General features: G+C 41.3%; 1 protein-coding gene across 2 annotated transcripts; it reads left to right on the top strand.

The window, feature by feature from the left end:
• Nucleotides 1-110: 110 nt before the first annotated feature.
• On the top strand, nucleotides 111-18,510 carry arhgef3l (Rho guanine nucleotide exchange factor (GEF) 3, like). Of its 2 annotated transcripts, XM_084069113.1 has the most exons (13): nucleotides 112-404; nucleotides 771-810; nucleotides 925-975; nucleotides 2,932-2,991; nucleotides 4,254-4,361; nucleotides 5,334-5,492; nucleotides 7,145-7,207; nucleotides 9,302-9,398; nucleotides 11,734-11,810; nucleotides 12,679-12,936; nucleotides 14,009-14,179; nucleotides 15,929-16,121; nucleotides 17,333-18,510. In XM_084069113.1, the coding sequence occupies exons 1-13, from the start codon at nucleotides 373-375 to the stop codon at nucleotides 17,602-17,604; spliced, it is 1,581 nt and encodes a 526-aa protein (XP_083925239.1). In that variant the 5' UTR covers nucleotides 112-372; the 3' UTR covers nucleotides 17,605-18,510. The 2 variants fall into 2 exon arrangements, with proteins under 2 accessions (XP_083925240.1, XP_083925239.1); XM_084069114.1 differs by lacking the exon at nucleotides 925-975 and having other exon boundaries at nucleotides 111-404.
• Nucleotides 18,511-22,256: the final 3,746 nt, after the last annotated feature.

Here is a 22,256-nt window from a genome sequence, read left to right as displayed (position 1 = left end):
TCACACAGAGCAGGCAGTGTCTTTGGTTTGAGTCTCTGCATACTGTACGTTTAAAACCCATTTTCACCAGAGCCCGCTTTAGTGTACAGATTGAGCAGGTTCAACTCTTTCCGTCCTGTGAGCATACGTGAAGAAACGACAGCCCTTAGAGGATGTGGTTGAATCTGAGAGAACGAGGAAGAGCGAGAGGGGGGTAGAGGAGGAACGCACTGAGAGCTCTGGCTCTGTGAACAACCATACATATCCACAGGTGACTGCAAAAAAAACAAAAGGAGGAAAACCTTTTATTTTTATTTTTTGCCAATTCCATTTTTGAGGAGAGTCATTGCTCTGTGAGAATCAATGCATTGATGATCAACAACGACAGAGAAGATGGAGATAGAGGAGGCTGGACACACTTCCTGGTATGATGCTGCTGCTGGTCTTTTTTAGTTTATATGAATTAAATACCATGAGTTGACACAGATAAACGCTTGTTTGTCTTGGTGATTAAAACATTACAGAATGACCTTTTTTAAGCTGGTGCATAATGGTGCAGGCTGGTGTTGTTGGTGACGTAAGGCAAAACGGTGGGTTGAAATAATCGTAACATTTTACTGCGTCAAAGGATTTCCTTTTTTTTATTTTATTTGTGTCATTGTACTGGTGGAAGTTTGCATGCTGTCCCCCTGGTCCCCGTTTTGGATCTATGAATTTCTTGTGAAAACTTGTGAAGTGATAATATGTTGACTGGCTTCTGGCCCTCATCTGTGGTTGTTGCGGTTCACTAGGTCTGGGAGGACAACCTTTGAAAGCTATGACCATGCTGGGGTAAGTCCCTCTTTAAGTCCATCTCCCCCTTTCCTCCTCTTTTGCTTAATTCTAGCAATGCTCTGCCTTTTCACATGCTCATCAATTCATTTTCACACTCATTTCTGTCTGTAGAAGAAGAGAAAGCAGGAGCCAGGCCCTGACACTGTATACAGAATCTCAGAGGTGGGTAATGATGTCTGAGAATGGCTTGTGTTTCTGCAGTCTCGCCCCATCTCTAGTGCCTTAACCCTTTAAGACCGGGAAGGCATCTGTGTCATTTTAAGATTTCTTTGGCTCTTTAAAAATAGCAGATTTTTAGTAGATCTGCTATTTCTTTTTTAATCGTGAAAATGTGTGCAAATCTTTAGTTTGAATATATATATACTTTTTTAAAGTGAAAGTTTTTAACTCAAATCTTTGCTTCTGGGAATTTTATGAATGTCTTCTAAATCCTAACAGTTTTTTTCCTAAAGTATTTTTTTGTTTTTGTTTTTTAACTTATGTTGCTATATTTTCAATGGTTTTCAAACTTTTTTCATGTCAAGGACCCCCAAAATATGTATTTGTCTGCGGACCCCCTCCCATCTAAAAATATTTTGTTCCAGGGACCCCCAGAAGCAAAGATTTGAGTTAAAAATGAGTTGCACAAATTTTCTAGATTTTTCTAAAAATAGCCAAATAAATCTTAAAATGACATGCATGCGTTCCCTTCCCGGCCTTAAAGGGTTAATCTTCATTTCTCTATCTCTGTAGCTAACGGAAGTTAGTCAACCTTACCTTACGTGTTACCACAGTGCCGAGTGCAAAGCTTAAAAGTGCTCTGTGGTGCACTCGTTAAAGGTCTCTTCCTTTTTATTCAAGAACGGAACATCTCTTGAGTAAATGCTGCTTTAGTCTTTGGACTAAGACTGTCAGAGATGTATTTTTTACCAATTCTGACATCTTGTGTGTCTGACGAAGACTCACAAATGTTAGAATCGATTAAAAAAAAAATCTCTTGACAGTCTCTGTCCAAGGCTAATGCTTGCTTGCTTCTTAAAACCTTTGCGGTATGCTTTCATTCTTCAGTCTACCTGCCTGTATATCAGATCTACAAGCTCACAATGTGTCACGGTGCGACACATTGTGAGCTTGTAGATCTGTTATTTTCAAAGGATTTTTTTTATAAATGATGAACTTGTGAAATGGGACATTCTTCATAATGAGTACTTTTACTTTTGGCATTTTAAGTATATTTTGATGCCAATACTTTTGTACTTCTACTCAAGTAAATTTTGATTACCGGACAGAGTATTTCTACACTGTAGTATTGATACTTCTGCTTAAGTAAAAAATGCGAGTACTTTTTCCACTGTTGTTAGTTTATGCACATATTTCCAACGTTCCACATCGGAAGTGAAACTTTGCTTGTCTTCCTTGGATGGATGGATAGTACAACTATTTACAACTTTTTTTATTGCATCACGGATCTATTTCTGTTTTATTATGGTGAAGTGTCACTTTGGTAAAGTGATAGTTCAGCAGCTGATGTGGTTAGTGTGGCAAACAGGCAGACATCTTGTATTGTAACACACAGACACGGCTTCACACCGTGCCTCTTTGAAAAGGTTCACACAGGAACTGAGAACTCTGCACCCTGCAGCACTTCCTCTCCTTTCTACGACATCTTTCTGTCCTCTTTCCTGATCGTCCGCCATCTTTCTCAAACATCATCACGCCTTGCTTTCCTTAATATGAAATTATGCGCAAAGTCTGTAGTCAACAACACAGTATATTGAATTAACCCATTAAAAACCGTGCAAACGTCGGTCTTTTTTAGATTTTTGAGTTGGCTATTCAAAAATAACAGATGTACAAGCTCACAAGTGCGCTCACTTTGTGGCACACTGCGAGCTTGCTATTTTTGAACATTTTTGAAAAATCTTGAAAGTTTGAGAATTACTGATTTAGTAGAATTGGCCTCAGGTCTTTAATGGCATTCAGACACTTTCTATTCCAACCAATGCATTCAATGTAAGCCCTCCTTACACACACACGCACACACACACACACACACACACAGCTGCTCTATAACCTTCCACTGTGTGTGCGTGTGTGTGAAGTGATTATTGTTAGTGACTGTGTTTATGTTGTCATCAGGATGACGAGGAGGACCAAGATGATGAAGAAATGAATTCGGACATGATGAAGGACTCAGAGGTGAGATACTCACATCTAAATATCAGCTCTTAAGGCCCTTTCCCCTTGCACATACATTCTATTTTATTTGTACATAAAAACAAAAACAGATGACAAACATTTCAAAGGAATACATGCTTCTCTATGACATCTTACACACCTTCTCTGAAGTTGCTTTCCGACCAGTGGATGTGGCAATGAGTCATCGTTTTCAATCGAACACAGTTGGATTTCTGCGTTGTGTTTTTTTGCTGTTTTAAAAAACATCGAATTTCCTTTATGACAGATGATGGGTGTTAACACTTTAACCCATGCAATCCGGGAATGCATACTGTGTCATTTTAGAATGTTTTTTAGCTCTAACCATTATTTTATACTTTGTGCTATTCAAAAATAGCAGATCTACAAGCTTGTAGATATGTAATTGTTTTTGAAAAATCGCGAAAATGTGTGCACATTTTTGAATATATATGTTTTTTAAAGCAAACATTTTTAACTTGAATCTTTTCTTCTGGGGATTCTACAAATGTCTTCTAAATCCTAACAGTTCTTTTTTATTTGTTTTACTTATGTTGCTATAATAGTGGTTCTCAAACTTTTTTCATGTCAAGGACCACCCAAAACGATATGTATTTGTCCGCGGACCCCCCATCTCAAAATATTTTGTTCCAGGGACCCCCAGAAGCAAAGATTTGTATAGTATAGCTCATTTCATGTTGGTGCAAAAGTCAATGTGCGTCACATTAAAATACAACAATAGCAGCATATTATGCCAACGTGGCAAAAATATACAGTGACCACAGACCACCCTATAACTTCCCCCCCAAACACATACAGAAAGCATTTAAAAGTCCCTCTCATCCACACACACGACATGACACAGCATTAACCACTAGCATCCCTATTCTGGGCATGTTATAATAGGCAAACATTCTGCAAAAATGGATAAACATTTGTTCGTTGAAAATAGCTGATGTATGAACACACATAGAACACACAAACACATCAAAACATATTATTGCCACATAGTGTTCAGCAATACCACACACACTGACACACGCATACAATACATAATCACACACTTTCTAACCATCAAAGGCCGGGGAAAACAGAAAGGTCTTAAGTCAGACACAGATCTCAGGGTAGGCCCATAGGGACCATATGCATCCTCACCAGACCTAGTTTTGACTTTTAAGTTTGGCTGTGAGCAGTCAGGCGGCTCAGGCCTGTCGGTCAGCAGACTGACTGTTGTTGTTGTTGATGAAAGTTTGATGTCTTTCTAGGAGCCCAGTAACAAAAGGGTTAAACCTGTGGTGAAGTCCAATAGCACGACGGGTGTCATAACCCCCGCGAAGACCCCAGCCCTGAAACGCTTTGGACTGTCCATTTCGGTAAAGCACACACACAAACACTTCAAGCTTGAATTTACTGTAGATGTTGTTGCACGATTTCACACACACTGAAAAACATCCGCTCTACAAGCTCACAATGCGTCCCACACACTGGCCGCGAGCTTGTAGATCGTTATTTTGGGGCGCACAACTAACTACAGCAGGGGTCTTCGATGTTTTTCAGCCCATTAAGCTCTCTTCAGCCCTTAGCTGAGAGAGAGATGAAGCAGGGACCCCCACTAACTACATATTGTATAAATTGTGTTGCAGATTAAACGTTTCATAGATTTCATAGATAGTTGGATTCATGTGTTGATGTGTATTTACAGACAGTTAACCTTTAAACCCTCAATATTTAGTCAACTTGACCGTCTACAGTGTAGACTACACCCTCTGCACCAACTCTCCGAAAATAGCCGATCTACAAGCTCACAACGCCTTGCAGCACAAGGCGTTGTGAGCTCATAGATCTGCTATTTTCCGGTTAGTTCCCCACCACACAAAGATTTGGCGGACCCCCTGTAGTAACTCTGAGGACCCCCTAGGGCAGTGGTTTTCAACCTTTTTCACGTCAAGGACCCCCAAATTGACACATATTAGCCCAGGGACCACCATTTGAAAAGATATGCCAGGGACTCAACCATTTTGATTTCTTGGGGGTCCTAATCTACACTGTATCATCATCATCAGTGTTCATTTAACTCTGAGAGTGTACAAACCATTTGTACACTCTCAGAGTTACAGACACATAAGGGTCAATTTGGTTCCTAACTATTAATTTGGCTGGGGACCCCCTGGAAACCCCTCAAGGACCACTGGTGGTCCCCAGACCACTGGTTGAGAACCACTGCCCTAGGGGTCCCGGACCCCCTTGTCGAACACCGCTTAACTACAGTGTAAATCAGCACGTTTACAGCACAGTACTACATAATTCCCTGTATGTGCGGCCATTATTTCTTCCACCATTTGCAGCGCTCCATCAGCTTTCGCACAGAAGCGCGACCTTTGCCCCCGGCTCCGCTGCGCTCTCGCCAGAAGGCCTCGTCGTTTCCACGGAGACGCTCCAGCCAATGCTGGAGCGACACGGCGGGGAAACACGACCTCACCGCCAAGGAGATCAAACGCCAGGAGGTACAGCAGACACATTCAAAGAGTTCACACACACACACACACACACAGCAGGGGCCAAACTAATTGGCGGTGGTGTAAAGTAACTAAGTACTGTACTTGTACAGTGTTGAGGTATTTTTTACTTTACTGGAGTATTTCCAATTTTCATTACTTTTACTTCTACTCCATCTCAGAGGCAAATATTATACTTTTGCTCCACTCTAATTATTGGAAAACTTTAATAATAATAATAATACACTTTATTTGTATAGCACCTTTCATGACATGATGCAGCTCAAACTGCTTTACAGAGCAAGAATACAATTACAGCTACAACCAATTTAACAAAAAAGCAAGAAAAAAAGAAAAGCAAAAGCATAAAACAACATTAAAATAGGCAATACAGTGAGGACTTAAAAAATCAACCAAGGAATCAGCTAAAAGCAAGAGTGAAGAAATAGGTCTTGAGCTGTGCTTTAAAGCTATCGACAGAGGCTTCCTGTCTTAGGTGTAATGGGAGTTTATTCCACGCTGTCGGTCCGTAGAAGCAGAATGCTGCTTCACCGTATTTTTAGTCATTGTAGGCACCTCGAGCAGGTCAGCGGTTACTAGTTACTTTGAAAAACCACTTCAGACCTATTATACATACTTTGGCAATTTGAAAATAGCAGAACTACAAGCTCACAACGCGACGTGTTACCCACTGAACCCACTGACCTAAATATGGGTGCCTGCTTTGTGGGTGCAGTGTGGGTGTGGCCAACAGCAATGCCTGCTGTCTTCACTTCTCTGAAGCAACTCTCTGCAGGAGATTGTGAAAGAGGATGTGAGCTGGCACCAGAAGCCTCTACTTCCTGTTTGAAGCAATCAGCTGTGAAAACTCACTGCATGTTAAAGAGAGAGAGAGTGAGCTAGAGAGGTGTGCGTGCGTGCCTGTGTGTATGCCAGTGATGGAAGAAGTTTTCACATGTTGTAGGTCCGGGCACCTAGGCTATAATGTAGCCTGACAGCGCGTTGCGGGTTCAAGTCCCGTTCCCGACGATCTATTGCTGCATGTCTCTCTCCCCATCTCTCTCTCCCCGTTTCTCTCTACTTTCCACTATAAATAAAGGCAGAAAAGCCAAAAAAACAAATAAAATGCACTGGAACCAAAAGCACTACAAGCTCACAATGCAGCTTGTAGATCTGCAATTTTGAAATGGCCAAAATATATCTACGGTATACGGCTGAGTTGTTTTGTAATAATAATCAAAACAAATTTACTTTGTAGGGACTAAAGCTATCAAATAAGCTATCAAATCATTTTTGTGGAGTAAAAGTACAATATTTTCCTTTGAGATGTAGTGGAGTAGAAGTAAAAGTATTGAAAATTGTTAATACTGAAGAAAGTATTTTTATTTACTTGAGTACATGTACTTAGTTACTTTACACCACTGTGTGTGTGTGTGTGTGTGTGTGTGTGTGTGTGTGTGTGTGTGTGTGTGTGTGTGTGTGTGTGTGTGTGTGTGTGTGTGTGTGTGTGTGTGTGTGTGTGTGTGTGTGTGTGTGTGTGTGTGTGTGTGTGTGCGCGCACTATGCGGGGGGCCTGGGTGTATGTATGCACATGCATGTGGTTTGTTGTGAGTGGGAAATGTGGATGTGGGAAGTGTTACAATGTGTTTGTTCCCCTGCAGATCATCTATGAGCTGACTCAGGGAGAGAGACAGTTGATTGAGGACCTCAGCCTGGTAAAGAAGGTACTTAAAATAATCCATTTGATTAATTTGCTCTATTTTACTTCTATCTGTCACAGAACAAACCCTGCTCAGCGCCCATCTGCTCATTTAATTTGATTTGATTTGATTTATTTGTCACAATTAAAAGACAACACAAAAGACAAGAGGAACCCCAAAAAGGCGCTTATACAAGGCCTCTACCTACAGATCGTTGCCGTCGGGCAGAAACCTCTTTAACTTTTTGTGTTTTTTTTTTGTAAATTAACGCCCTACTTGATCATACTACAGCAGGGGTCTTCAACAGGGGGTCCGGGACCCCTAGGGGGTCCTCAGAGTTACTACAGGGTGTCCGCCAAATCTTTGTGTGATATGATTATTTTTTTTTTACCTTAACCACTTGAACTCTAGCATCCCTTTTTGGCTAAAGGAGAACTTTAGCCAAAAATAGCAGATCTACAAGCTCACAACGCCTCGCGCTGCGAGGCGTTGTGAGCTTGTAGATCTGCTATTTTTGGCAAAGAGGTATAGGTGTAGAGGGGGAAATGAGCAGACCAAATAAACAAAAAAAAGTTTAATCTGAAACACAATTTTATACAATATAGAGGGGGTCCCTGCTTCATCTCTCTCTCAGCTAGGGGGTCCTTGGCCTGAAAAGGTTGAAGACCCCTGTACTACAGCGTCACACAAAAGTATCAAAAGTAGCAGATCTGCAAACTCGAAATTCGAGTCTGCTACTTTTGCCGTTTTATTTATTTTTAACCCTGAAAAGTAACAGTTTTGGACAGGTTTCCACCCGATAGAGACATATATAACATTAAAATAACAAACCAGCAACTATAAGCTGGTTACTAAATAAAAAAAACAAAAAAAAAGGATAAAGCAAGCCGTAATCTCCTTCTACTCTGTGTGTTGCCAGGTGTACTATGAGCCAGTGTTGATTTTGGCAGCAAATTTTTATTCAGTTTTAGTCATAGTCTTTTGAAATAAAATTCCATTTAGTTTTTGTCATATTTTAGTCATCTGAAATGCTTTAGTCTAGTTTAAGTTGACTAAATAGTCGACTAAATCTACAGTTGATTTTATCGACTAAAATGTATTTTGGCGGTGCCTTGATGCCGTCGTAATGGCTGATTTTACACCTGCTTGCGCTCTGAAAATAGCCGATCTACAAGCTCGTTGTGAGCTTGTAGATCTGCTATTTTCAGGCCGCAACACCCGAGCGCAACCAAACATAAAATGACTTGTCTGTTTAGTTCTACTGGATCAACATTTTAGTCTAGTTTTTATTTGTTGACGAAATTGTCACTACATTTAGTCTTAGTTTTAGTCCTCATAGCTTAGTTTTTTATTTAGTTTTTGTTTAGTTTTCGTCAGTGAAAAAAGGTAGTCGACGTTTTTTTTACGTCATAGTTTTAGTCGACGAAATCAACACTACTATGAGCCCATGTTATCTCTTCTCCTCTGTGTGCTGTCAGGTGTACTATGAGCCCATGTTAACACATCGGGTGCCAGAGGTTTATTAAAATATTATACGTTCAGTGCCTGCTATTCTTCCATCCACTTACGTTGATACGTTTCGTGCTGTAGAAGCCCCGACGCGGAAGTGCATGTAAACAAAGCGTGCGTGCGAGACGGCGGAGGGTCCCGACTAACGCCTGGAACAATAATATTTCTAACGCGATCCTCCATTGCAGAGTGATCGCCGATCGAAAACGTCTCACTTCCACCACGTTAAAAAGAAATGGAGATATTAAGCTTTTAGTCGAGGAGTTAACATTGGAGCGGCCGACCAGAAGGATTTTTGACATGGATCCACAGCCGGCCTCTCCTTCTCAGAGACTCCTTGGATGATCCCAAAGTTTCGTTAGAGCGCCCCACGTGGTCCCCACGTATAAAAAAAAAATGGGTCAAAAACGGTCCGGACCGTTTATGGCACACATGTGTTAACTCTTCTCCTCTGTGTGCTGCCAGGTGTACTATATGAGCCCATGTTAACTCTTCTACTCTGTGTGCTGCCAGGTGTACTATATGAGCCCATGTTAACTCTTCTACTCTGTGTGCTGTCAGGTGTACTATATGAGTCCATGTTAACTGTTCTCCTCTGTGTGCTGTCAGGTGTACTATGAGCCCATGTTAACGCTGGACATCCTGACAGAAAGTGAGCTGGGTCATATCTTTGGAACTCTGGACAGTCTCATACCCCTCCACGAAGGTACAACTCTTTGCAGGAAACCCCGGAACGCATATATGTGTCTTTTTTAGATCTTTAGCTATAACCATTATTTTATACTTTGGGCTATTCAAAAATAAAAAAAAATCGTGAACATTTGTGCAAATCTTTGAATATATACATGTTTAACTCAAAACTTTGCTTTTGGGGATTCTACAATTTTAGCAACTTATGTTGCTATATATCAATGGTTCTCAAACTTTTTCATGTTAAGGACCACCCAAAATGATATGTATTTGGCTGCGGACCCCCCCATCTCAGAATATTTTTTCCCCCAGAAGCAAACATTTGAGTTAAAAATGTATATATTCAAAGATTTGGACACATTTTCTCGATTTTTCAAAAATAGCCAAAGAAATCATAAAATGACACGGATGCGTTCCCGGTCTTAATGGGTTAATCTGACTCGCTTCTTATCAGTGAAATGATCGTGTTTTTCCGACTAATAGAAAAAACACCTATCTACAAGCACAGAACACATGGCAATGCATCCTGCTTGTAGATCAGCCATTTTTTTCTATTTTTGAAAGTAGCAAAATAGGAACCCCAGGTTGAAAGTGGATAAAGAAAATTTGGAAATCACCAACAAGAACCGTGACGGTAAAACCATTAAAATGTTGCATTTATTGTAAGCAACAACCTTATTTGATACACCTGTACAATTACAATGTAGGAATTTAGCAGACGCTCTTAACCCATTGAGACCTGAAGCCGATTCTACATGTCTCCTAAATCTCAACAGCATTCTGAAAAACTTATGTTTCTATATCAGTGGTGCTCAATCTTTTTCATGTCAAGGACCCCCAAAATGATATGTATTTGGCCGCGGACCCCCATCAAAATATTTTGTTCCAGGGACCCCCCAGAGGCAACGATTTGAGTTAAATGTTCGCTTTAAAAAAATACATACTCAAAGATTTGCACACATTTTCACGATTTTTCAAAAATAGCAGATATACAAGCTCATAGTGCGGCACGGATAGCCCAAAGTGTAAAATAATGCTTTTTAGCTCAAATCTGGGGGTTAATCCAGAGCAACTTACAGTAAGCAAGGACAACACAAGGTAATACATCAAATGCATAGAAATAGTAACTACTAATAAACTAATACATAAGTAAACCAAGAACCTATCATCAATCTAACCGTAGAACATCCCAAAAAAATCAATCTGTTCATTGAAACTATACACATCTATCTCTCTACATAACACCTAGGTTACATTTTAGCCTTTAGCATAAGCCTGCAAGGTCGTCAAACTGACAATGAGTACAATACTGTAGCCACAAAGGGCAGGTAAAAAACACACCGCAATGTGGAAGCAAAGCAACTTCCTTCCTGGACCCTATTCAAATGAATGAAACTCATGCTAAAATGACTCATCTGTGGACGATGTCAAATAGCCTACAATGATTCACACATGTAATAATTGAGAGCTGTAACGTTACAGTTCAGTTCATCATCATGGAAACAACAGTTGTGTCATCAGCAGAGAATTAAAATGTGTCAGCGTATTTAATATGTTGTATCTGTACATTTGTTCTTGTGAAATCAGCAGTGGTGTAAAGCATTGGTTCTCAAAGTGGGGTCCGGGGACCCTCAGGGGTCCTTGAGGGGGTTCCAGGGGGTCCCCAGCAAAATGTGTGAAAATAGCATCACAATAGTTTTAACCTTTTATACTTTGGCTATTCAAAAATAGCAGATATACAAGCTCATAGCACGGCACCGAGTGCCGCGTTATGAGCTTGTAGATCTGCTATTTTTGAAGAATCTTGAAGATTTGTGCAAATCTTTGAATACATTTCTTTTAAAGCGAACATTTTAACACAAATCTTTGCTTCTGGGGGGTCCCTGGCACAACATATTTTCAGATGGGGGTCCCCGGCCAAATATATATCAATTTGGGGGTCCCTGGCATGAAAAAGTTTGAGAAGCACTGGTGTAAAGTAACTAAGTGCATCAAAAATGTCAATACTTTTACTTCTACTCCACTACATCTCAGAGGAAAATATTGTACTTTTACTCCACTACAATTATATCATGAAAACTTTTGTTACTAGTTACTTTGTAGATTTTGATTATTATTACAAAACACTAACCCTAACCCTAACCCTAACATTAACCACTTCAGCCCTATATATTTTCCCGCCATTTCAAAATAGCAGATCTACAAGCTCACAATGCGTCGCGATGAGCTTGTAGATCGGCTATTTTCAAACGATTTATTTTTTTATACACAGTAAAAATGTTACATTTGTAACTCTGAGAGATGGATTTTTTACTGTGCATTAATTAGCTTCCCTGTTCATGCACACACAGACCTCCTGACTCGCCTTGAGAAGCTGAGAGGATCAGAGAAGACAGTGGGAGAGGTGGGGACCACTCTGATGAACTGGGTGAGACCAAACGCCATGCGGGAGAGAGGAAGCACACAACTGAACCGCTTTCCACTTCCTGTGTGTGTGTGTGTGTGTGTGTGTGTGTGTGTGTGTGTGTGTGTGTGTGTGTGTGTGTGTGTGTGTGTGTGTGTGTGTGTGTGTGTGTGTGTGTGTGTGTGTGTGTGTGTGTGTGTGTGTGTGTGTGTGTGTGTGTGTGTGTGTGTGTGTGTGTGTGTGAACTGTGTGAGACCAAACGCCATGCGGGAGAGGAAGTACACAACTGAACCTTTTTCCACTTCCTGTGTGTGTGTGTGTGTGTTTGTGTGAGTTTTGGCACAGGTGTCGCAAATAACCCCGGTACTACAGTATAGTATATATTTTTAAAACATTTTAACAACACAAATCTTGCATGGGGGTCCCTTGGTTTAAAATGTTTTCTGATGGCGGTTGGGGCGGCAGTGGCTCAGGGGTAGAGTGGGGTAGAGTGGCCGGGTAAGGATAAGGATAAGGATAATTCCTTTTAACAGGTCGTTTTTTTTGCCTGATTTTACCGATTTATTATAAAAAAAAAATGTTTTTATCTTTTCAAAAAGTGGGGGGTATGAAATCACGGATCTGTGAGAGTGAGGGTGTCGTGTCGTACGCACAGTGAATGGCCGTGACGCCCCCTGGCTTTTTATTTAGGCGTAGTTTCAGTCACCATAGCTTTTAGTAGTTTAGTCAGTGAATTTAATAGTTTTTGTCAGTGAAAAAAATGTAGTCGAACATTTTTCGTCATTGTTTTAGTCGACGAAATCAACACTGACCTAAAGACATCCTTGGCTTTCTCTCTCTCTCTCTCTCTCTCTCTCTCTCTCTCTCCATCAATCGTCTTGGGCTCCATCAGTTCCCGTGCCTGGAGGCCTACGTCACCTACTGCTGCAACCAGGTGGGGGCCAAGGCGCTGCTGGACCTGAAGAAGCACGACAAGCGGGTGGAGCACTTCCTTCGCCTGTGTCAGGAGTCCTCCTTCAGCAGGAAGCTGGACCTGTGGAACTTCCTGGATCTCCCGCGGAGCCGCCTGGTCAAGTACCCTCTGCTGCTGAAGGAGATCATCAAGTGCACGCCGCCGGACCACCCCGACGAGGAGACCCTGCCCGACGCCGTGAGTTGATAACCATGCAGCATGGCAATACATACATACAGGAGTATACTCTCTCTCTCGCTCTCGCTCTCGCTCTCGCTCTCTCTCTCTCTTGCCATTTTTAACCATAATCCTAAAGCTGAAAAATAGCAGATCTACAAGCCCACAGCGCTTCGTACTGCGACATGTTGTGAACTTGTACATACACACAGAGAGAACTCATTCAAGATACAGAATAGGATAAACAAGTGAAATTTGGAAGTGCTGAAATAAATAAACACGTCACCCAGACAAAAATTTGAACTGGAACGCAAGCTGATAAATTATCTTTTTTTTGGAGTTTGAAATGTATAATTTGAAATGAGTAAGTTAATTGATTAGTTGGATGAACTGGTGTTGATTTCAGCGACTAAAACTATGACGAAAAATGTTCGTCGACTACCTTTTTTCACTGACGAAATAAGAACAAAATAAAAGCTACGATGACTAAAACTAAGACTAAAAGGTTAGTGAGGGACTAGTGAAGAGGAGATCCAGTAGAACTAAAAGACAAGTCATTTTAAGTTTAGGCTGAAAGAACGAGCCCAATCGATGGTCTTGAAGGGCGGAGCCAAACCCAGGCGCTGGATTCCAGCGCCTGGGTTTGGAGCACTCTGATTGGTTAGGAGATAACAAGGTCCTAAGACCAGCGTTCCTGCAAGGTTCTCCCAGGCTTTTTTTCTTTTGAAACAAAAAAAAAGGCATGGCGAGGCTATTTTAAGTTTGGTTGCGCTCTGAAAATAGCAGATCTACAAGCTTGTAGATCTGCTATTTTCAGAGCGCAACCAAGTGTAAAATCAGCCATTACGACGCCACCAAGGCACCGCCAAAATACATTTTAGTCGGCTAAATCAACTGTAGTTTTAGTCGACTAAAATCTTATGATATTTAGTCGACTAAAACTAGACTAAAACTAAAACATTTCAGATGACTAAAATATGACTAAAACTAAATGGAATTTTATTCAAAAGGCTATGACTAAAACTAAATAAAAATTTGCTGTCAAAATCAACACTGATGAACTACATTGTTGTGTGTGTGCCGTGTTGTGCAGTTGGATCTGATCCATGACATCGTGTCCGAGGTGGACAGGAAGACGGGCGAGGCCGAGTGTCAGTTCTACAGGAAGGGTCTGTCCTACCTGGAGGAGAGCCAGAGGCTCCCGGAGATCCAGATGTCTCGCTTCATCTACTGCCACGGAGAACTCAAGAACAGCAAGGGACAGGTAGAGCCAGCAGGGGGGCGTCTTTTCTCTCTTTCCTGAAACACACCACCCCAAAATAGACATGATCATACTACAGCGTCACACACGAAAGCATCAAAAGTAGCAGATACGCAAGCTCGAAATGTGGCGCAAAGCGACATGTTTCAAGCTTGTAGATCTGCTATTTTTTTTGCTATTTTTGAAAGTAACTGTATTGGACATATGAGGTTTCCACCCGACCAATTTTATTTTTTGATTGGTCATAAATTGGCAAAAAACAAGCAGAAAGGTCTTATTTTCTCTCTTTTTGTGAAATGTTTGAATGTAAGAAATAAGGCTATTTTTTATGAATTACATTTTCCATATCAGGATGTCAACAGATGATATCTGGTCTCATATCACAATATTGATATATATATATATATATATATATATATATATCACCCAGAGCTACAACCTCTTTGTCATTTATACCTTTCAATTATTCTTGTCCTGTATACCAGAGGTTCTCAAACTTTTTCATATCAAGGACCCCCAAATTAACACTTATTAGCCCGCGGACCCCCATTTGAAAAGATAAGCCAGGGACCCCCATAAGAGAAGATTTTTTACGTCTCTAGCAGTGATTTTCAACCATTTTAATTTGAAGGACCCCCCATTTAATGGCATTTCTATCTCTGGGACCCCAATTCATATCGTAAAATCAATGTTAATTTAACTCTGAGAGTGTACAAATGGATAGTGTGAGAGTGTACTCTGAGAGTGTACCATTTGTACACTCAGAGTTACAGACCCATAAGGGTCCATTTGGTTCCTATCCATAATTTAGCTGGGGACCCCCTGGAACCCCCTCAAGGACCCCTGGGGGTCCCCGGACCCCACTTTGAGAACCAATGCTGTATACTACTGTAAGCACAGTACTCCAGGTCACGAAGGTCACCGTTCCATTATTGTGCCCCTTCTTTCCCTGCTTAACCCATTCAAATCCGGGAACGCATCTGTGTCAAAAAATAGCAGATATACAAGCTCATAGTGCTATGAGCTTGTATATCTGCTATTTTCTTTTAATCTTGGAAAAGTTTGTGCAAATCTTTGAATAGGCCTATTCACCTGTTTCCTAGGCTTTTCACTTCCTGTGTGTGTTCCACTTCCTGTCGATTTGATCCAATGAAATCCAATGAAACTGGTCAGATGACTAATGATATCCAATGAAATCCGACAGGAAGTGGAAAACACACAGCCTAGGAAACAGGTGAATATATATATGTATTTCGGGGATAAATACATATCATTTTGGGGATCCTTCACATGGAAAAGTTGGAGCACCACTGATATAGCAACATGCTGTTAGGATTTAAAAAACATTTTTAGATATGAATTTGGCCGCGGACCCCCCATCTCAAAATGTTTTCCAGGGACCCCGTCAAATGAAGCAAAGATTTGAGTAACACATGTTTGCTTCAAAAACAAATTATTTAAAGATTTGCACAAACTTTCCACGATTAAAAAAGAAAATAGCAGATCTACAAGCTCATAGCACGGCACCGAGTGCCGCGCTATGAGCTTGTATATCTGCTATTTTTGAATAGCCCCAAAGACATCGTTCAAAATGACACAGGTGCGTTCCCGCTCTTAATGGATTAATTTCCCTTGTCTCTCATAAAGAGGGGAGCAGAAGTACAGTTGCCTGTGAAAGCACAATTCTAAATATAGATGTATTTTTGTTCTTTGTGCTGCTTGCTGCTTGCTGCATGGTGTACTGCCTGCCAGCGGCTCCATGTGTTCCTGTTTGAGCTGGCTCTGGTGCTGACCCGGCCAGGAGAGGACAAGGAGGGCGGCCAGGTGTACCAGGTGTACCGGCAGCCACTTCCCAACGCCTTCCTCAACCTGGAGGACATCCCTGACGGAGAGGCCAGCGGAGGGGGGACCTTCAGAGGGGCGTTCACCGGGGGCAACGATAAAGGTGAAGCACAATATGGGACGATAATCGTTATCGTTTATTGTGATTTTTTTTTTTTTTATCGTAAAAATAATCGTACATTACATTTACATTTTGGCTATATTTGAAATGTTTAAAAAAATCGGGAAAATATTTTGAATCATTTACACAAATCTTCTCTTCTGGGGGTCCATGGCACTAAATATTTTCAGATGGCGGTCCGCGGCCAAATGCATAACAATTTGGGGACATGAAAAAGTTTGAGAACCACTAATAAAAATGGGAAGAGGGGGAGAACGAACAGTACAGTATAGCACATTTGAACACAAGGCAATTCAATGTGAGCAAAACGTCAAGCATGAAGACACTAAGAGAGTAAAATAAAGAGATTATGAAGGACATTTGAATATAATAAAATAAAAAAAACACCCAGAAGAATAAAAAGGGCCAAACGCTGCTTCTCAACGTTTGGCTCTCATTCTGGGGACAGAAAGCAGACCTGTCCCAGACGACCTGAGAGGTCTGGTGTAGGGCTCATGGTGTAGCACACAAGATCTGTTAAGACATTTATTTTCTATTCTATGCTTCATAAAACCAACAGTAATATTTTGACATCAATACTTTGACAGATAAAGATGAAGTACATTGACATTGTTGCTGCTTGGTGTGTGCAGTGTTAATGTCGTCGACTAAAACTATGACGAAACTAAATCAAAAATAAAATATACATTGGTGCTGCTAACTCATTGCAGACTTTGTAATCAGGGGTGAATGTCATCCTACTCAGTGGCGTGCACAGACATTTTGAGGGACAGGTGCTCAAGTAAATTATACTTTTTTTTGTTTACTTGGTCTGCTCTTTTTTCCCTCTACACCTATACCTCTTTGCCAAAAATAGCCGATCTACAAGCCCACAACGCCTCGCAGCGCGAGGCGTTGTGGGCATGTAGATCTGCTATTTTTGGCTAAAGTTCTCCTCAGAAAAGGGATGCTAGGTTTCGAGTGGTTATGGTAAAAAGAAAAATCATATCACATAAAGATTTGGCGGACCCCCTGTAGTAACTCTGAGGACTCTTTTTCAAAAGGGCACTTCTGGTCAAGAGGGCAAAGGGCAGGTGCTCTAGCACCACCTAGAGTCTATCTGTGCACGTCCCTGATCCTACTACTTAATTTGACCACTTGTCTCTCTCTCTCCTTCTCTCTCCATCTCCCCCCCTCCGGTGGTCCCATGGCAGTCAGGAACTGTTTCCGTGTGAGCAGCAGAGGGCGCTCCAAAGCCCAGTCCCACAGCCTGCAGGCCAACGACTCCTTCAACAAGCAGCAGTGGATCACGTGCGTGCGTCAGGCCATCGTCCAGTCCCGGGACAAGGGCGCCCAGACCAGCCGGCTGCAGCAGCTGTCCTCCTCCTCCTCCTCCTCCTCCTCCTCGCACCCTGACCACATCCACATAGCCCACCTTAGCCTCAGCTCCTCGGACACAGAAATGACAGACCACACCAACCGCTGACTTGATCCCATTGTTTTACCTGTTATTATTGATTCTCAAAAACATTGTCATGTCAAGGACTCTCGCCTTAGCTCTGAGAGTGTGCGGTTCCCAGGCACGTGCACACATAGACATCAAAGGGGGGCTTCAGCCCCTGCCCTTTTACCCGTCTGTAAAAAACTGGCCTCTCCAGACCATGAATGCAGCATTTACTATGGTGGAAAAAAATGCAAATGCCCCCCCTTTCCGTGCCATACCGGAAGGCAGCATCAATGGAGAATTGCCCTTTTCCGAAGTCTCCTGAACTTGAACGCAGCATTTTGCGTTGAAAGAATTGTCCTCTCTCTGTGTAGAAATCCTTGTCGTACGCCGTATCTTCAGTAGCTAAAGAGTGCGGGTCGCGGCCCGAAAATAGCTGATCTACAAGCTCAACAACGCGTCGCAGCGCGACGCGTTGTGAGCTTGTAGATTTGCTATTTTTGCTATTTCTTTCCAAAAGTGCCCTTTTAGGGAATTTCAGCCCCTGCCTCTCTTAACATTTTCTGCACGTCTCTGGCGGTTCCGTTTATGGTTTCGTTTTTTTTTTTTTTCACACACTCTCAGAGTTACAGACCTGTAAAAGGGTCCGCCCGGAACCCCCTCAATGAACCCTGAGGGTTCCCCCTCCTGGAGGACCCCTACTTTGAGAACCACTGGTTTGCCACAACAACAGACTGTGGTCATTGGCCCCAAAAAGGACTCAATTGTTTGTTTGTGAATGATAATTTCTTTTGCATAGACAGTCACACAACAATCTGTAGCATTGGAAACGGTACAGATTGGAAAACAGTATTAGCTGAATGTGAATCATGTACCTCATAAAGTGTATGCAGTGTTGTTTATTTTCTATTGTTTTGTTTTTTTTAAATAAACTGACACTTTTAAGTCAAACAACATGCTCTTTGCAAAGGAAGGAAAATGTATGGCTAAGAATAGGCAGCGCAACCTAGAGACAAAAGATTAGCAGATTAGCTCTCTCTCTCTCTCTCTGTCTTGTCTTCTCTCTCTCTCTCTCTCTCTCTCTCTCTCTCTCTCTCTCTCTCTCTCTCTCTCTCTCTCTCTCTCTCTCCCTCTCATCCTCCCTCTCGCTGACACCAGTAAGAGGGCAGGGAGAGAGAGAGGGAGGTAGACTTACAGAGGTAGAGCCTATACAGACATCAAGTGAAACAGTAGCCGTCCCCTTATGCATTTTTAACAGCTCAGCAGGTGATGGGAACAGTTTGGTGGGACACTTTGTCCACAGATAAAGTGACCGGCTGATCAGGTGAGTGCGAATCTCTCTCTCTCTCTCTCTCTCTCTCTCTCTCTCTCAGCTGTGTGAGCTAATGCTATATTATATGCTTTATGCAGCATTATATACAAATCTAACTAGTTTGAAGGATTGTAGATTGTTTACTGATATGACGCTTAGAAAGGGGTATATGTGTAGCCAGATCAATGACATGGCAAGAGCAAGTGTCTTGATTGTTGAGTGGTGTACATTTTTGACATGTTTTTTTTGACATTGTCATGTTACATAAGTGACCGTGCCCAGGGTATTCCAGGTCAGGTGTACTATACTCATTCACATTCACAAGGCTTAGTGGAAGTATAAGGTCCGCAGGAACGTCTTCTGGAAGAAGTGCTCTTAAAGGCACATGCCAGCCTTTTTGTTGACATGTGTATCTTTTGTCACTATTTGTTATGCTTTGTCGTATCATGACGGTGTCCCACGCGATAGATAACAGATCTACAAAGCTCACCACCGCGTGCCACGTGAGCTTGTAGATCTGCCTTGCTTGTGAGCTTTATGTGGATATGGGTGTTGTTAGCCTATGCTATGGCACATTTGACCTAAATTGTGAAATCCAAAGTGAGAACACCTATATCAGAATATAGTTTTGATGAAGTGTGGTACGTTTTGTGCGATTGTGAGGTGTTCAGACTTTAATAACAATGGGCCGATACATCTCAATAAAGGAAAAAGACAAAAGAAAACAGTTTTGTGCAATGAAATCCTTACAAAGTAAGACAAAGAACCTAAAAAGAAAAAAAGGTCAGAACCTACACAAAAAAATGAAGGTCTGTGTCAGACCATAAATACGCTGGCTCTCCAACAAGCATGTTTGTTCATTTTTAACACTTATCAGATTTTATTGCTTTGTTTTATTCTGTTGCTTATGTGAACTGTTTTGTTACTCTGTTTTAGTTAATGCTACTATCATTTTATTATATTCACATGAGAGAATTGACTGCCAGGATGTATCAAATTAAACTAAGAATGTCTCTTGAAGACTAGTCACACACGCATTAGGGCTACACTTTTAACTATTTGCTGTGGATTATCCTACTATTATGAAAAGACATATCAATCAATCAAGCTTTATTTATACAGCACAATTCAGACAACAACAAGTGTAGTTAAATGTGGTTCACAGGGAAAAAGAAAAGTTTTAAAAGACAAACAAACACAGGGAGGGTTTCCAACTGTTTATCAGTCATTGTCTCTGTTGGGTGGAAAGTACAACACTTTTAACTTTTCAGGATTCAAATGCAAAAGTATCAAAAGTAGCAGATCTACAAGCTCAAAACACGTTTTGAACTTGCGGACCTGCTGTAGTATGATCAAGTAGGGCATTCATTTACCGGAAGAAAAAAAAAAAAAAAAAAGTTAAGAGGTTTTTGCCCCTACAGCGAATGGACTTATTTATTTATTTATCAGGGACAGTACAACATTAATCAACATGTCAGTTTTCACATCCAGGTAAATGAGCCAGAGTTAGTTTTTTCATCTAGTCCCTGAGCAGGCCGTTAAAAAGTGATGATAAAGTTATCCATACAAAAACAGACATCAATACAACACAAGACAAGTAAACATAGGACAGGCGACAGCAGAACAATTACAGTAAAATATGAGAAGAGACACCAGTGACAAATGGAGCTGATAATTACAGATGATTACAAATTTGGTTTGCTTTAACCCATTGATACCTGGAACGCATCTGTGTCACTTTGGATGTCTTTGGCTATTCAAAAATAGCAGATCTACAAGCTCATAGCGCGGCACTCGGTGCCGCGCTATGAAAAAATAGCAGATATACAAGCTCATAGCGCGGCACCGAGTGCCGCGCTATGAGCTTGTAGATCTGCTATTTTTGAAAAATCTTGAAACATTTTTTTTTAGATTTTTTTCAAAAAAAACTGTTAGGATTTTGATTTTTTTTTTTTTTATCGCCTCAGGTCTTAATGGTTTAAGCCATCTCTTAACTTGAAGGCCAAATAGTTGGTCTTTCTTACTTCAGTAAGGGAGACTATTCCAGTGATGGGAGCGGCTCTAACAGAGAAGACTGTTTCACCAAACACACTGACACTACGTCTGAATGGTGCATCACAGTCCCCTCTGTTAGTTGCCCTTGTTGCTCTGTCACCACTTTCCCTGTTGCTCAATGAGCTGTTTCAGTGGTGGAGGTGCAAGCCCATTTAAAGAAAAAGAATAAAGTCTGCACACTGGTAGTTGCAAAAAGCTCCAGAATGGATTGCTCGTCAACGTTTCGGCCTGTTCAGGCCTTCATCAGGAGATATATGTCCTGATGAAGGCCTGAACAGGCCGAAACGTTGACGAGCAATCAATTCTGGAGCTTTTTGCAACTACCAGTGTGCAGACTTTATTCTTTTTCATTATACTTTGTTTGTCTAAGCACCTGGACCAACGGATGTGCGTGCACTACCTTTTTCATAAGGAGCAAGCCCATTTAAAACCTTAAAAATGAGACAAGCATCTGCAAAATGTTTAAAGCTATCAAAATTAAATAAATTATACTTATATGAACTATTAGACCCTCCAGAAAAACACGGGCAAAAATCCTTGATTATGCCATGAAATATGCTGGGGTTTTTGCAATTCTATGCGGTGAAATTGTGGGAAGTTGCAAAATATGCGGAAAGTTGTGAAATATGCGGCAATATGCGAAATATTGAAATATGCGAAAAGTTGCGAAATATGCGATGCGAAGCGCATATTATGCGATGTGATGCGATGCAACCTTTTTGAAAAAATATTACCCCCGCATAATTATGCGCCATTCTACTGATTATGCAGTAAATTATGCGATCGCATAATCAATTTTTTTTGGGAGGGTCTAAACTCTAAACTATAGACCACCGAAGTCCTGACGTCACTCGTTCATCCCCAGGTTCGTAAAGTAATTTCGCTATGGAGAATAACATTGGGTCATCATAGAATCATCTCATATAAGAATTGTGGTCCAAAAATAAACAAACTGTCTCTGTGATATTGTCAGGGAGGAGGTTCTGTATCGTTTATAGTCAGTCACTTATATTTGATACAGTCTGTTTCTGGCGAAAATGTAACTAATTCGGCGGAAGTAACATTATCGTTTTCTCACCGTCAGTTGATGCTTCATATCCATGAGAGTCAAACCGCCGGGGTCACTTGTTTATTTTTGGAACACAGTTCTTATTTGACGCGATATTAAAGACGTCTATGGGATTCATAATGGGGGTGGAAAACCGCGAACCAGGTAGACAAGCCAAGGATGTGTAAATTACGTCAGACTTCGGTGGTCTATGGCAATGGTGTTAACTTCTACACTTCACCCTGCAGGTCACGTCACTAAGGAGGACGAACAGCACCA

The sequence above is a fragment of the Gymnoscopelus microlampas genome, assembly GCF_963454915.1.
Source record: "Gymnoscopelus microlampas genome assembly, chromosome: 10".
NCBI lineage: Eukaryota > Metazoa > Chordata > Actinopteri > Myctophiformes > Myctophidae > Gymnoscopelus > Gymnoscopelus microlampas.
Note: the sequence above shows the minus strand (reverse complement) of the source record. Positions and strands in the feature narration are given on the sequence as shown.